The 16,400-nt window shown below is 44.1% G+C and overlaps 1 protein-coding gene across 1 annotated transcript in view; it reads left to right on the forward strand.

The window, feature by feature from the left end:
* Positions 1 to 3,776: 3,776 nt before the first annotated feature.
* SCMH1 (Scm polycomb group protein homolog 1) overlaps positions 3,777 to 16,400 on the forward strand; it is a 63,197-nt gene continuing 50,573 nt past the window's right edge. Inside the window, exons 1-3 of the mRNA XM_066572613.1 lie at positions 3,777 to 3,915; positions 7,366 to 7,665; positions 9,351 to 9,410. Coding sequence (XP_066428710.1) covers positions 7,641 to 7,665; positions 9,351 to 9,410 — 85 coding nt within the window. The 5' untranslated portion in view covers positions 3,777 to 3,915; positions 7,366 to 7,640. The remainder of the gene's footprint in view (positions 3,916 to 7,365; positions 7,666 to 9,350; positions 9,411 to 16,400) is intronic.

The raw sequence follows: 16,400 nt of genomic DNA on the forward strand, positions 1-16,400 counted from the left end.
GTGCTGGTTCTCTATCGTTTTGGCCGCTCAAGGGCTCTACAAGTGGGGAATGGGGCCTAAATCACCTTCATGCAAAATGTTTGTTCTGAAAGCGTTGTGCATAGATACGGACGATTAGGGCCACAACAGGTATGTTTCTGAACACTGGACAAACAGGGGTATTCATTATGGGGTGAAAATCCTCATTTTCATGTGCACTATAGGAAAAAAAACTGCCTTTAAAATGACATATTTGCAAAAATATGAAATTTTATTTTTCTCCTCTAAATTGCATTAACTCCTGAAAAAAAAACTGTTGGATGAAAATACTCATGACACCCCTCAGTGAATACATTAAGGGGTGTAGTTTTTTTAATGGGGTCATTTGTTGGGGTATCTATCATTCTGACACCTATGAACCTTTGCAATCTTGAGGGAAAACAAAATGTTCCTCAAAATTTTAGTAGAAATGTTAAATTTGTACATCTCCTAAAAGATTTTTAAAAACCTAACATTTTTCAAATGTGCTTCCAGTATAAAGTAAACAGATGGAAATCTATAGCTTATCAAAAATGTGTACCGTATGTTTGCACATATTTGACATGTTACAGTTGAAAATGTGAAAAAAAAGGCAATTTTGTCAACATTTTCCCAATTTTGGCACTTTTATTAATTATTTTTACCAGCTAAATGAAGTACAATATGTGGCAAAAAAAACAATGTCAGAATTACTTGGATATGCAAAACCTTTATAGAGTTATTCTATGTTAGGGCATATTTACATGGGCGTATATCGGCCGGTGTTTTCACGGCCGGCCAATATACGCTTTCATCTAAGCAGTTCTTCCCTTCCCTCCCCCTCACCGACTTTCTGCCTCTCTCCTCCATTCCAGCGTTTGCAATAGGAGGGAGTGGGATGGGGAGGAGCTAAGCTCTGCTCTGTCCCGCCCACTCCCATTGCTGGCAATGAACAAGGGCCGGGAAGGGGGTAGGAGCTTAGCCCCGCCCACTCCCATTGCAAACTGCTCAGAGGGGAGGAGAGAGGCAGAGAGCCGGTGAGTGGGAGGGAAGTTGGGAACTGCTTAGAGGGAAGCGTATATCGGCCGGCCGTGAAAACGCCGGCCGATATATGCTTGTGTAAATAACCCCTAAAGTGACGCATGTCAGATTTCCAAAATTTGGACAGGAGATGTCTCGAGAAAGCAGTGAATTTTTTTTTTTGCCCAGTCCCCCTAATTAAACATACATTACTAATTACCCCTGTAAATACCTTTCCTAGCTGGTTTCTACTTACCGTTCCAGCGTTTCAGCAACTTATAAAACTTTTTCCCAAGATGGCCGCCAGCTCTTTTCGCATCGCTTGCTGTAGCCCGACGTGCGCGCTCCCGAGACGCTACCAGCTGTGTCTCCATGGCAACCAGACGCCCCGCAGCCGCCGACCGGACCCCTGGAGTGAACACGGCCGACCAGTCACCCACCGCCAGGCAGAAGGTAACCGGCGCAGCCCCCCCCCATCACAGCGGCAGCCCCCCCCCCATCACAGCGGCAGCCCCCCCCCCGGCCCAGCGACAGCCCCCCCCGGCCCAGCGCTAGTTCCCCCGGCCCAGCGACAGCCCCCCCCGGCCCAGCGACAGCCCCCCCCGGCCCAGCGCTAGTTCCCCCGGCCCAGCGACAGCCCCCCCCCCCCCCCCGGCCCAGCGCTAGTTCCCCCGGCGCAGCGACAGCCCCCCCCGGCCCAGCGCTAGTTCCCCCGGCGCAGCGACAGCCCCCCCCCATCGCAGCGACAGCCCCCCCATCGCAGCGGCAGCCCCCCCCCCCCCGGCGCAGCCCGGCGCAGCGGCAGCCCCCCCGGCCCATCACTTACCAGGACAGCAGGACGGCGGGACAGCTGGGCGGCTTCTCCGGACAGCTCGGCAGCTCTGCACCTTCCTCTAACAGAGGAAGGTACAGAATGGCCACTCCAGCGCGCTCCCGAGCAGTGACAGCTCGTTTGCGCATGCGCAGAAGAGCTGTAGCGGGGAGCACACTGAAGCGGCTCGTGCTGAAAGGAGAAGACCGGACTGCGCAAGCGCGTCTAAAAAAGCAAGCTGCCAGCGAATTTAGACGGAACCATGGAGACGAGGACGCTAGCAACGGAGCAGGTAAGTGGAATAACTTCTGTATGGCTCATATTTAATGCACGATGTATATTACAAAGTGCATTAATATGGCCATACGGAAGTGTATAACCCCACTTGGTTTCGCGAGACCACCCCTTTATGGCACAAACAGGCTTGGTCAGTAAGGGGTTAATATGTGCTATTTTAGTGCGCAATGAACACGAAAATAGAGCATGCTACATTCCTTTTTTTCTCGAACGAAATGCAAGCACAAAATATGCTCATGTGAACGAACCCATTGAAATCAATGGGTTCTATTCACTGCATATTGTGCTTGCAAATTTTGCATGTGTAATATGCAGCATAAATGCATTTGTGTGAATAAGCCCTTAATGAATGCAGTTTTTCTGCTCTTTTTCAGTGTGACTACCCACTACAGTTTTTTTTCACTGCGAAAATCGCTGCGTTTTTTTTTTCTGCAGGGGTCTATGGGACTTGTAATGTTAAAATCGCGATCGCGCAAAATCACGATTTTGCAGTAAATTGCGATTTTGCGTGATCGCGATTTTAACATTACAAGTCCCATAGACCCCTGCAGAAAAAAAACACTGCGAATTTCGCAGTGGTAAAAAAATGTAGTGGATAGTCACCCTTAGGGCGCCCACCCACTGGCGTTTTTTTTCACTGCGAAATTCGCAGGTTTTTTTTTTCTGCAGGGGGTCTATGGGACTTGTAATGTAAAAATCGCGATCGCGCAAAATCGCGATTTACCGCGATATCGCGACTTTGCGCGATCGCGATTTTAGCTTTGCATGTCCCATAGCCCAAAGACCCCTGCAGAAAAAAAAAACGCTGCGAATTTCGCAGTAAAAAAACGCTAGTGGGTGGGCACCCTCAGGGTGCCCACCCACTGGCGTTTTTTTTTCCCTGCGAAATTCGCAGCATTTTTTTTCTGCAGGGGTCTATGGGACTTGAAATGTTAAAATCGCGATCGCGCAAAATCGCAATTTACCGCGATCGCGATTTTAACATTTCAAGTCCCATAGACCCCTGCAGAAAAAAAATGCTGCGAATTTCGCAGGGAAAAAAAAACGCCAGTGGGTGGGTGCCCTTATAGAGAAAAAAATGCCATAAGCCGCGCATTTAATAGTGTGCTATATAATGTAAATGTTCTTAATAATGCATTGTAGGATTTAATCTGGTGCAATTTTTTTTCAAGAGGTGCTCACCATGCTGTAAGAAAAATTCTAAAATACAAGTCATATTCCCCGCAGCTTTGGGTTCCCCTGCTTTTTCCCACATACTGGTTTCTTCATATTTTTGGCAGTAATTGCTACTTCTTTTTTGTATTTAGAATTGACAATACAATAGTTACAAACGGGCTGGAATGTGTAAGATGAGAAGTATCTGTCACTGCTGATATATTTATTGTTTCATATCTTTTTATTTTGCTACAATGTTTCAATACAATCATACAAGTATCAAGAGAAGCCAAACAAGCCGGATGTTAGAACTCTCTTGGAAAATGCCTACAGTTTAGTACATTTGTATTCTACAAACCCTACTATGATTGCAGAATGTAGACTGCCCCATGTTCCTAGATGTGACTTTGTAAGGGTTAACGTCACACGGCCTGTGTTTTAGACAACAGGCACTAGGTGTCCTTTTTGGCAAAGAGAGAGAAGGAGAGGGGGAAGGAAGGAGAAGGAGGAGTGGAGGGAAGGAGGGGGTGTCTGTTTTTACGTCTGGTTGCGTAGGAAAGATCATGGCGGATGGAGACTGATATCCCCCCCTTCTCTGCCAAAGCCCGGGAGAAAAAAATTGAATAAGCAGAGGGGTAAGTAAACATTAGGACTAGTGACTAAGGCAAGACAGTGCTAGCAGCAGGCCAGCTGTTGTCCTGTGTCCTTGTCACTTCTGCAGCAGAGTGTGACAGAGAGAGCAGGCACCCAGGCATCCATACTGGGCCCTGCAGGGGAATAGGAGGGTTAAAAGCTAGCTTTGGAGTGAACAGAGGAGAGGGCTGGAGGAGAGCAATGGCTGCTGTTCACTTGCTTGTGTTATGGTTCTAGATTAGGGGGAAGGGAGAGAGAGGGGGAGGGGAAAAGACAGCAAGAGGAGTGCTCTGCAAAATGAGACCAGCCGAATGTGGATTTAAATATGTCAGTTGTCGGTGATTAGATTGCAAGCTCCGCTGGCCAGAAGTCTTTGTGCTCACGACATGTTTGTCTGCATAATACGGTGTGAGCACCGGGGCAGTGCTCCCTGTTTTCTGCTGTATTTACAGTGGGCAGCATTCCTTATGCGGTGCCCTCCTACACCGAATGTAAACTTAAGCCTGGCAACCCCTTGGTGAGCTTTATCTACATGGCTGTCCATGTATACAGGCACGTATTAATATATATGTGACTGTAAGCAGCTATACGTCACTGCCGCTCGGATTGCCTGTGCATTTTTTACTGCCCATTCATTCCTTGTTTCAATCACACCCACAAGAGCGACAGATCTGCCCATACTTGACCTATCTTCTTAGCATGCTGGTGGCTGCTCTCTTGTGTCTGTTATTAGATTGTAAGCTTCTAGGGTGCCTCATTCAATCCTTTTATATAGCACTCATTCTTACTGTACTGTAAAGTTTGCCGCTGCCAGGATTAAGGCAATAATTTTGAGATTTGCTTCCCATGCAGGCACATTTGCCATGAGCTTCTGTACCCTATTAAATTATAGTAAGACGGACACAACACACAATGCAGTGGCACTTTGTGTACTATGAAAGCTGTCCATATACATTAGATGACATTTTGCTGAAACTGTCAATTTTGAGTCCCCAAAGTGTATTTGGGGGAGTCGATAGGAGTCTGTTCAACAAGCATTCAGCCAGCAACTGTCTAAGGCCATATTTATATGGCCAATACTCTCGCACGAGTTTTCTACAGTATCAGATGCATAAAACCTGCATGAAGATATACCCCATCGTTTGCAATGGGTCTGTTTACATGGATGATTTTTCTTTCACAGCGATGCTGTGAGATAGAAAAGTTGCAGCATGTCCTATTTGTGTGTTCATTTTAGTCTTGAACGAAAATAGAACATGCAAATGTGCAATGTCCCACACATCGCAAAAAAATCAGACGTGGTGAGTCGGTAATGAGCATGTAAATATGGCCTTACGGGTATGGCCCCTTAACTAGACAAGAAATTACAGATATGTCATTGCCAGATTTATCATTTAATTCTTGCAGTCTGTAGGATTTGTTTATCCCATTAACATACCTACCTGCAGTCCTACGTAATAATACGGACAACACAGCACTATTATAATAATGTACTGAGCCACCTGACGAACTGAGACTTGCTGCATTTGACAGTCTTAGGCCTCCTTCGCATGACAGTTTTTGTGTTCAGTCAAAACCAGAAGTGGATCCAAAATATGGAAGAACTGCAAATCTTACCATTTACACTTTCTCTCCACGCCTGGTTTTGGCTAATAAAAAACTGAAGACAAAAACTGTCATGCGAATAAGCCCATAGGCTTTATTCATACAAGCATTTTACGCAGCTTATAGCCGAAAATTGTGACCTTCTGAGGTATTGGATTCCAATGCATTCATTCACAAGGGTGATTTTGCGTCACGAACAATCGCCTGGCGGGGGAAAATAGCACATACACTGCCGATTCCAGCAGCTACTTTTACGATCTATCTCTCGACCGATATATGCTGGCGGCTCCTATAGACTCCTATGGGAGCTGGAAAAATAGGGAGGGGGAGGCAGAGGCAGTTTAGCAATGTCCAACACAGGGAAAAGCTTACAGATGCCTCTATTTAGGCATTCAAAGTTATTCCGAGGATTTATGTAGAGCGAGGGATTTCCGGCCTGCAGCTTATCTTTTCACGTCGCACCCAGCCGTGTGAATGGATGAGAAAACGCTAATTAAGCTTGGGACTTGATTGCGTCATTTCTTCATACACACGATTTAACGGCGCGTGCAGGTGACCGCAAAAACGCATACACTCGTGTGGAGGAGTACTTCTAGATAAAATTCTGTCCCAGGACTAGAAGGCCAGGAGCATATTACTTGATGTTGTCCTATATGTCCAGAAATAATCAAAGGTTTGTTGTCCTGTATGAGAATCTTGCGATCAGTACCCAGTGAAGTCCACAGGTGAACAGGGGTTTAGCTATAGGGGGTGCAGAGGTAGAAGTTACTCCTGGGCCCTGCTTCCTAATAGGTCCCAAAGGCCCCTCTGTCACACAAGAAGATACTCATATTATAGATGGAACATGGTATGTAGGGGGCTATTACACATTTTGCTTTAAGGCTCAGGAGCTTCAAGTTATCAGGCAGGTAAATACAAGCACAATATACTGAAGACTTGATCATAGAAATATGCAACAAATTTTTCAGATGTGTGATATACCCCAATCTGATTCCCTAATTTTCTTGGACACATACAAAACCAACCCTTAAAGACAATACTGTCCTTCCAATCACATAGCAATGGCTACAGAGTATTTACTTTCATACATCTATATGATTATTGTTGTAGGTTAGGGAATTGCCTGTACAGTTGTGCAACCACAACTACGTCTATACAACTCTAACTGGAATGGCAATTAGAGCAGCCAGTCAGAAGCCTCTGAAATGTAAGTCTCATCCTTGGGTATGTTCACGTTTCCATATTTGACATGGATTTGGGTGTGGATCTCATGCTGCAATTTCTGTCAAGTGCAATGACAATCCATCTCCAATGTAAGTTAATGAGGTTTTTCCAACCATGTTCACATGCATTGGAAATTACCAGCGCCAATTCAAATCCATTGTGTGTTAAAAAAGAAAGTGACAAAAATGTTCAACGAATTTCACACAGAAAAGTTGAGAATTAACCTCATTAATGACAAGTGGGTTAATTCTGGTGCAGGTCTAGGGTGCATTTTTGGCACATCCGCAGCATAAATCTGAGCATCGGATTTTTATCATGAATTCTTTGAAATTGAAACTCATCAGATTTGCCATGGCATAGCTGTTACTGTATGTGCCAGCATGCCCTTTCTGCACCAGTCTCTGTGATCACAGAATGACAGGATTCAATGACTTTCTGAATCCTGCACTGCTGTCTGGAATATCACTGGGAAGTAAGGAGCCTTATGTGGCTACTATAATACTTAGTATATGGTCATTTAGCATAACTCAGGACATGTGTGGACAAACATGCGCAAACATGTTATGTCATGGAGGTAATCTGCAGAATTTATATTTTTAACGTCTTCCTTTTATTTCTTCTAGAGTGGATTCCTCCTTGCCCCTTTGCATTCTCCATCCTCCGTTTGCACGCTGTACAGTTCACTGCCTTGGAGATCTACATTGCCTGTCTAGTGAGCAGCTGCTGAAACTAATGAACTCCATGAAAACATAACGCTGAATCCGTTTCTGGCTTCCTCCAATATTTGGTCCACTGAAGCTCAGTACTCGGTTTCTGCAGAAACATAAATTGTCCACAACTGACTCCAGCCTGAAGGATTGCAGAACTGCCCCTACAATATCACCCTGCTTGTGGAGTCATGAGGAAACCTGGGCATCTCAGGGGTAATTATTTGTAATTATGTCCGACTTATATGTCATCAAAGACTCAGTATGTATATTATCAGGTTACTCCTTCATACTACGACCATGACATGCAAATACATACTGCTGCAAATTTCTCATATGTCCCTTTTTCAGGGCCCCCATTAAGAGCGCACAGTGGTTGCATTAGTGTCCCCACAAGAAAGAATGTCACATTATTCTCCAGAACCCTACTGAGCCACCCAAAGTGGCTGAGCCAAAGAGTGCCCATGAGTCCTCAGCCACTGACCCTGTAGTTCCCCCGCAAATACCTTCAGTACAGTGATAGCATTAGAGTCACATTGACAGAGCAGAGGCAGCATTTTAGAAACTTTCACACCGCATGACTTGTTGAAGCAGAGTTGTTTGGCTGAAGTGTAGAAAGTGGTTCGGAAGGTACTACTTGATCTAAAGGGAATCTGTCAAGTGTTATGAGCCCCATTAGCTGTGTGATTTTTTTTTTTTTTCTTTCTGCCTTCCTGTTCCATTGCTGTCCGCCGATGATGCTGCTTTCTGTGAACTTGTATCTTCACTCAGTGCTCATGCACACATACTCTCCTTCCATTATAGAAGTCAGAGAGAGGCAAAGTACTGAAGCGGAGTGCTGTATGCAGGAAATATATGTATTCCTTATAACACTGAGATTTTCTTGATGAATGCAGCTGATAACCCCAACAAAATAATTCTGGTGGGAATGGTCCAACCATGCATTACATGGCACAGAACGCTAGATGTCTCCTGCAGTGGGGCTTAAGGGGAAATCACCTGTCAGATACAACTTCACCAACAGAAATAGCTGATTACAGTGGGTTTTAAAGTGGTTGATTGGACAACATATTTAAATATGGTTATATATCAGTAAGGCCGTATTTACACATATCAGTAAGGCCGACATTCTCGCTTGAGTTTTGTGCTTTGCAAGACGCATAAAACTTGCATGAACATACAAACCATTGTTTGTAATGGGTGTATTTACATGGGCGATTTTTCTCACAGGGATGCTGCAAGACAGAGGTCACAGCATTTTCATGCGAGTTTTGCACGAGAGTAGATCATGCAAATGTGCAGTGCTCCACTCATTGCACAGGACACAGACGGAGTGTCCGTGTATGTCCGTGTGCTGTGCGATGCAAGTCACGCCAGAGAACATCAATTGTGCAACTCTCTCTCGCCCATGTGAATGCACCCTTAGGCTAACTTCACACTAGTGAGTGCGATATGGGGCCGTGAATCCCGCCCCCATATCGCGCTCCCTACCATGTGAAATCCCCAAGGATGCAAAGCGTTGTCATGTGAAAACAGTCTTGCATCACTTCGGGGATGCAGGAGTCCTCCGGTGCGGCTGTCACAGCCATGGCAGAGGATCGCTGAGTTTCTCCCATTGTAAACAATGGGGCTGCAATGCGAGAAACCACAGCCAGATAGAACATACTGCAATTTGTTTCCTGCATAGCATTGCATCGCGGTGCCATGCAGGAAAACATCGCTTATGTGTATGACCCCATTCAAATGAATAGGGTTCATATTTGTGCGTCTTAAAACGCACAAATCGCGCGTGTTTTTATCTCCCCGTGAAGCTGGCCTTAATCAGAAGTTTTCCATACATCAAGCACACTGAGTACACAGCTTTATATAACAGATTCACTCATTGTGTTATCTTATTTTAGCATCAGACTGGAAGGACGGTAGGAGACATGGCCGACCGGCGGATGTGCACATACATCAAGGTATAGTTTAACACTGGCTGCTCTTATCCATTGATTAGAGTTTCTTCCAGAAACAGCACCACACCTGTACATGGGTTGTGTCTGGCATTGCAGCCCAGCTCCCTTGAAATGAATAATGGAGACAACCTGTTGACAGGTGTAGCACTGCTTTTGGAAGAAAGCAGATATATTTTTCTAATCTTGTAGACTGAAGATTTACAACTATTAGAGAATGGCATTAATAGCATGACAAAACATGCTGTCGGTCATCAAACTACTAATGACCACTTGTCCGTGAGTATGTGTGTGGGTGCTTCTCATGCTCTATCCCTGATCACATAACGGTGATGTCATCACAGGTCCTACAACATATATAAAACGCAGAGCCTGACCGACAGAGGAACAACACAGTTAGGGCTCTTGGAAGGGGATGACAAAAATAACAAAATGAGAATACAACTAAGCGTTATTATCTCTTAGCGGTCCTGACAAGAGACATCTACCACCACCACAGAGATCCAGCGGGCTGAAGGACCTGTGGTGAAGTCACTTCCACGTGACCAGTGCTGCTGTGGGAGGAGCCATTCTCGAGTTTGGGTTTGTGCCCTATGAGTATACAGTATACTTTCTACCAAAGAGCCACCAACAGAGCTGGACAGCAGCTACCAGGGCCTGTGAGGATGTCACTGTCATGTGATCACCTATATGAGTGGAGTCAGGGAGCACATGACCAGGGGCTGATCACTGTATCCAGGAGTCTGCTGTGCTGGTTGTCATCCCTGCTGGATGAGCTGAACTGATCAGGATGTAGCAGAGCTGTGTGTGTGATGTGGGGGAATCAGGATGGATGTAGATGTAGCACAGCTGTGTGTGATGTGTAGAAATCAGGAGGGACGTAGTAGAGCTGTGTGTGTAATGTGTGGGAATCAGGATGGATGTAGCAAAACTGTTTGTGTGATGTGTGGAAATCAGGATGGATGTAGCAGAGCTGTTTGTGTGATGTCTGGGAATCAGGATAGATGTAGCAGAGCTGTGTGTTTGATGTCTGGGAATCAGGATGGATGTAGCAGAGCTGTGCCACCAGAAGCATAGCATAGTACTTTGGTACTATAATTTCCTAATAATTACTAGTCTTACCCTATTGATAACTGATGGTAAAAGCTGGAAGACACATTAACTGCTGGGCCGTACCTGGACTTGCAAGTCCAGGTGTCACCAGGCAATAAGTGATAAATTGTGAGCTTTACCTAGCAGTACCTGGCGCAATATTCTGATAACTCACATCAGGCTGTTCTAATGTCAAGACACTGGGTTATATACAGATAGATGACACTTGCTGGTCTCTCATTTCAAAACCAAGTTGATAGAGATAAGTGCTGTCATGAAGTCCCGTTCTGAGAGGACGTTACATGTGAGCGACTGTGGACTGGTCACTGCCATGTAGTTTCTATAGGAGAGAATAATAATGTCATGCACAATGGCACTATGGGCCCCATTTACATGGGACGACTGTTGGGCAAACGATGCCCGACACTCGTCCCTGTGTATCCTCACTCCCGTGCTGTCACACAGGAGCGAGTATCGCTGTCTCTCTGACAGAGCGGCCAGCAGGGAGGCGAGATTTTACTCATCACTCTCCCCTGCCCCTCTCCACTCACTTAACACAGCGGCCGTTCAGTACTGAACAGCTGCTATATGCAGTGAACGATCATCATTCAGGATTTTATGCTGCACAAATGATGATCGATGATCGTTCAGTGTAAACAGCAGCTGTTCAGTACTGAATGGTTGCTGTTAATGTAAATGGAGAGGGGCGTGGGATAGCAAGGAGTGAAATCTCCTCCAGCCACCTCACTGCGAGCCAACAATACCCGCTCCTGTGCAACAGCACGAGAGCTAGTACATGCAGTGATGAGTGTTGGGCACCGTTTGCCCGACAGTCATCCAGTGTAAAAGGGGCTTTACAAAGGGCATATTGTGGCTTGCATCAGATGGAACATATTGGCTGGCATTGTATGGATTTACTTGTACTGGAACTATAATATACACCTCAGCTACTACAGATGTTGTGTGTAAAGCTGCCTGTCCATGGGCATTTTTGCATTGCGTTCCCCGTGGCGATAATCTGGCTGCGTAGAATGCAGTGCACGCTCTCCATAGCGTTGCTATGGAAAGCGCAGCCCCCCTGTCCACGAGCTGAGAATCATAGCGATTCTCTGCTCACGGACAGCAAATTGCAGCATGCTGCGAATTGCCACGATTCTCTGCGGTGAGCCTATCTGTCAGCCTAACTGCGCAGGATATTGCAACGCCTGTGGACAGGAAGCCTAAATGAGAGGGGTTCAACACGAAACATTGCAAGACCTGAGTAATAAAGAATAATGTAAATTCTCCTGAGAACATTAGAAAACACCACAGAGTCTTGTAATAGACCCAAATCAGTTATATGCATGCCATATATACTTATATATCTTACATATTACATACTCAGTCTCTTACAAGAAGTAATTGGACACCTGAGCAAGAATCAAAAGTAGTATTCATTTACACATGTTAATACTTAATGGGGCCTGATTTGGCCCTAATGATATCGGACACTCTCCGTGGCATGCTTTCTACTAACGTATGATGTATTTCAGCTGGTATTTTCCTCCATTCCTCCTGCAAACATCTGGTGAGTTCTCACAAAGAAGATGGATCCTGTTCATATTTCCTTTAGTAGAAAGTATGCCATGGACAGTAGCCAATGTCATTAGGGCCAAAGGAGGCCCCACTAAGTATTAACATATGCAAATAAATACTACTTTTGAATTCTGCTTAGGTGTCCAATTTCTTTTAATAGAATAAGGTATATAATTGCTTACCTAATGTATATACACAGGATATACATAGCACATACATATACTTAAACTAAATACATCAGTCCCGTAAAATACAATTTTGGCTGTGGGGCGATCATTGTATCTTGAAAAAATTTTGTTGAAACCAGAACTCTATGGAAAACTGATCATCGGTTCCGAAGCCCCCAAATAATCCAAAATGAAGAGTAAAGGAAATTAAGCAGATAACTAATACAGGTAAAGCAAGTCCTTAAAAGTCCGAAAGAACTTCTAGAAGATGTAAATTACTCTCTATGGAGAGGACATGATGTCGCCCTCAGTTGGTGTCTAAAGGAACTGCTCATCCTGATTCAGGTAATGGTGTGGAGAGCAGCTAGTAGGCAGCCAATCAGTACATGCACTTCATTAAACAGGGGTTTCACCAGTGAAATGTCTATGCTCAAAGGCTCGGTTTTTAGACAATTTTAGACACTTTTTTTGCCAAGTCCAAAAATGGGGCGTGGTGGTGTTTTAGCACTGTATTAGTGATGTAACCGGGCATTTAGTGGACAGGATTTTGTCATTTTTTTAATGAAGTTTTGTAATGCTGCAGTTAATGCTGAAAAACATTAGACAGTAAGCGATTGCCAAGTGAGCTGGTGCTGCAAATGTCTGGTTCATTTACTACTTCTGATATAATCAGACTTCAGAAGGAGAATGCTGTGTCCTATCAGACGCCTTTTGCAGCAAGCAGCTCGCCTTGGAATATTGACAGTGCTTAATTAAATTGAGAATTACCTATGAAACTCTAGAGCTCGTCTGACTGCATAGCCAACTATACAGTAACACTGCACCTTGTGCTGACAGTTAGTGACTATTTAGAAACAGGGCTGTCCGTACACCATATAAACATTCTCCTATACTAATAGTATAACAGGTATATACTTAATACAGTTATTTACAGATTTGTATAATATATGGATATTTCTGCCCATAGCCGAAAAGTTAGAATAAACTGGTATGTCTGTTGCACTTCCCCATCAGTCATTGTCTGGGTTTCTAGATTTCGGAGGTCTTTCCTGTAAGCCCCTGCAGATGGCTCAGTTCACATTTTTTTTTGGTTTGATGCAGTTTTTCTGTACATTTTTGGAGGCAATAGAAGGGGTAAAGCTCTGAGATTATTCTTCAGCGACATGTAAACAGGCTTTTACACTTGCAATTCTTTTCTTATGATTAAATATATAGTTACCAATAACATCGAAAAAGCAGGTTCTGAATATTCCACTTCTGCTAAAGTGATAAAGCTTTTATTGTTAGAAGAACTCTGATTACATGAGTATATGCTACAGATGTAAAGATACCGTTAAAGGTCTGATAGCTATGGTCAGCAACATCCCTTTAACCATCCCCTTGCTGCAAGAGTTGACTGATTCCGCCATTCATCAAAGAGGAGATCCTCATGATACTTAAAGGGGTTGTCCACCTTGGGTAATTCCTTTTTAGTAGAAAGGGACCCCGTAATGATCAGCAGTAATTTGTGTTAGGGTCTATCAACAATTCCCTTGCAGCGCCATAATAAAGAAGTGAAGCGACACATAGTGGCCATCAAAATCAATTCTCTGTCCATGCAACACTCAAAAGCCTTGGGTTATTTTCATCGGCTTTGCACATTGTGTTTTAGTGTTTTTATTGCTTTAGTGTTTCACCATGATTTTTGTGGGGGGTTTTTTCTGGTCTTTTTTTGTGAGTCAATGATGTTTTTCTACAATCACAGCAAGCTGCACAATTTTTTTTTCTTTTTTTCCTCCTTCCGATGCTTTTTCATAGGCTTCACTATAGGACATGAAAAATGCCATAAAAAAGTCTCCTATTAAAAATGTGTGAATTAAAAAAAAGGCCTAGTTACAAATGTATGTACAATTTTAAGAAACACTGGCTTTTCTACATGCGTTTTTTTTTGTATAACAAAAGGTAACAAAAAGTGTGTGTAGGACGGCGTGGTCTACATTCACATCTGTGTCTGAGACTTGGACCATCTGGTGCAGATCTAACGCAAAATGTTGGACAGAATAGCGCACCATAACCCCAGTGAGTGAGGTGTATTGCTCTGATCGTGATCGACAGTGCATCATGTGACCTCTACACTGACAACTCCAATCCCACAGCATGCTGTATGGACCAGAAGTCGGTCTTTCTATGTAAGTGTATGAGATTTAAGGCCCTTCTACATGGCCTGATTATAACGTCCAAATGTTCCATTGAATGTTTGTTTGCCTGATAAAAGGCAAACAAAAAGGCAATACTCAGATGATAAATGTGCGAACGCTTGTTTGTTGGCCGATTGCTGATTTTCAGCTAATGTAAAAATGCTCGCAGATTGGCTTGTACATCTCTGAATGTGAACAGAAAGATGTACATGGGAATAGGGATAACGATTTTTTGTCCCCATACCAGTGATTTGTGGCCCCTTATAAATAAAAGCAGTAAAGTGTCAACTGACATTCATTTACATCAGGTTTAGAATCGTTCCACGTAAAAAAAGCTTAATTTTGAGAGGCCGAACTATGGTCCAAACAGCACGCTGTGGGATTGGAGTCATCAGTGTGGTGGTCACATGATGCACAGGGACTGGGACTAGTGGTTACTTCTTCAATAAATCCCTAGGTAAGAGTGTTCTTCAGGGGGTACAGAAGGGCACTATTGCTTTGTGGAGGTACAGATGGGCACTATTATGTTGTGGGGACGCAGAGGGAGTGCTATTACTTTGGAGGATACCAAGGGGCACTTACTAGGATGTGGCACAAACTTGGCATTATTACCTTGCGTTTGGGCACAAAAAAGAGAACTATTACTGTGAGGCACAAAAGAGGCAATATTTCTTGTGGTGGATACTATAAGGTCACTTATTACTCTGTGTAAACACGAATACTATGCAGAGGTATTGGGGTTTAGCATGAGGATGGGGAGCGTGTATAGATTCAAGTGGTGGTTCAAAGAAGTCATTATGGTGGTCTAGACCCAGGTAGGGAACAAAAGGGAAAGTGGATGACTCGAGTCAAAGAAGACATCACATATGATCACTGCCGGTAACTGTATTGTAATATGGATTATTTATAGGTATATTAGAGCTGAGCCGCTGTATCTGAGCCCACTATCCTATCTTATAGATATGTTGCCTCCTAGACATATACAGTGTGTCTCAACAGTCATGGTGGAGTTTCAAGTTATTAGGTTTCTGGAATAAAACCTGGCAGGACATGAAACAGGTTTCAAATGAATGACAAAGTTTTCACGTTTTATCTTGAGATTAGTGGAAGTGTGTATCTGTGTGGATGAGCGTGCACAAGATGGCGACTGTTCAAAGGAAACAGACTGCGGTGTGTTTTGTAGCTAGTAAAGTTAGAATCTTTGACTTGCCTGTGAGATGAGTACCAACATGTGTTTAACAAAGAGCATAAAATTAGCATTCATCATTGGGAAAGACAGTTGAAAGATATGGCAAACCTGCTAGACAAACATTCAGGAAGACCAACTATTAGTAACACGTCAGTTCAAAACATTTAAAGCAGTCCAAAAATGTAGCAAATTTTAGACGGGTGTGCCACTTTCCCCAAGAGGAGGTGTGGCTTTTCAGGAAGGGGTGTGACCTCCAGGAATCGACATATTTATGATGACAGAAACTGGCGTAAATTATTCCAGAATTCCATTCCAACTCCTAGCTGGCATAGATGTATGTATAGGCACATCGGGGAGCCGAGATGCGCCTAATAAATTAAGAGATGTGTACCTCTTCATGTATTAGATGCATTGTGTGCTGATGGAGATAACAATAAAAGAGGTTGTACCAAGATTGCAAGTTATCCCCTATCCACATGATAGGGGATAAGTTGCTAATCAGGAGGGCTCCCACTACTTAAAGCCTCTGAGCGGGACTACTGTATACCATCCTGCTTATCACTACGGGGGTCATATTCCACCCCCACCTCACCCCTGCAGTGAGATCAGCATGAAGGGAGTACTGGGTGAGCATGTGTGGTCAGCATTCCATTAATTTCAATGAGGCTGACCAAAACACCCAAGCTGTTACTACTTGGGTATTTCTGCAGCCCCACTGAAATTGAAGGGAGTGCTGCTGTGCTTGCACAACCAGTGCTCTATCTAGTCTCCTCCTCCCTGTACAGGGTGCAGTAGC

The sequence above is a fragment of the Eleutherodactylus coqui genome, chromosome 1 (assembly GCF_035609145.1).
Source record: "Eleutherodactylus coqui strain aEleCoq1 chromosome 1, aEleCoq1.hap1, whole genome shotgun sequence".
NCBI lineage: Eukaryota > Metazoa > Chordata > Amphibia > Anura > Eleutherodactylidae > Eleutherodactylus > Eleutherodactylus coqui.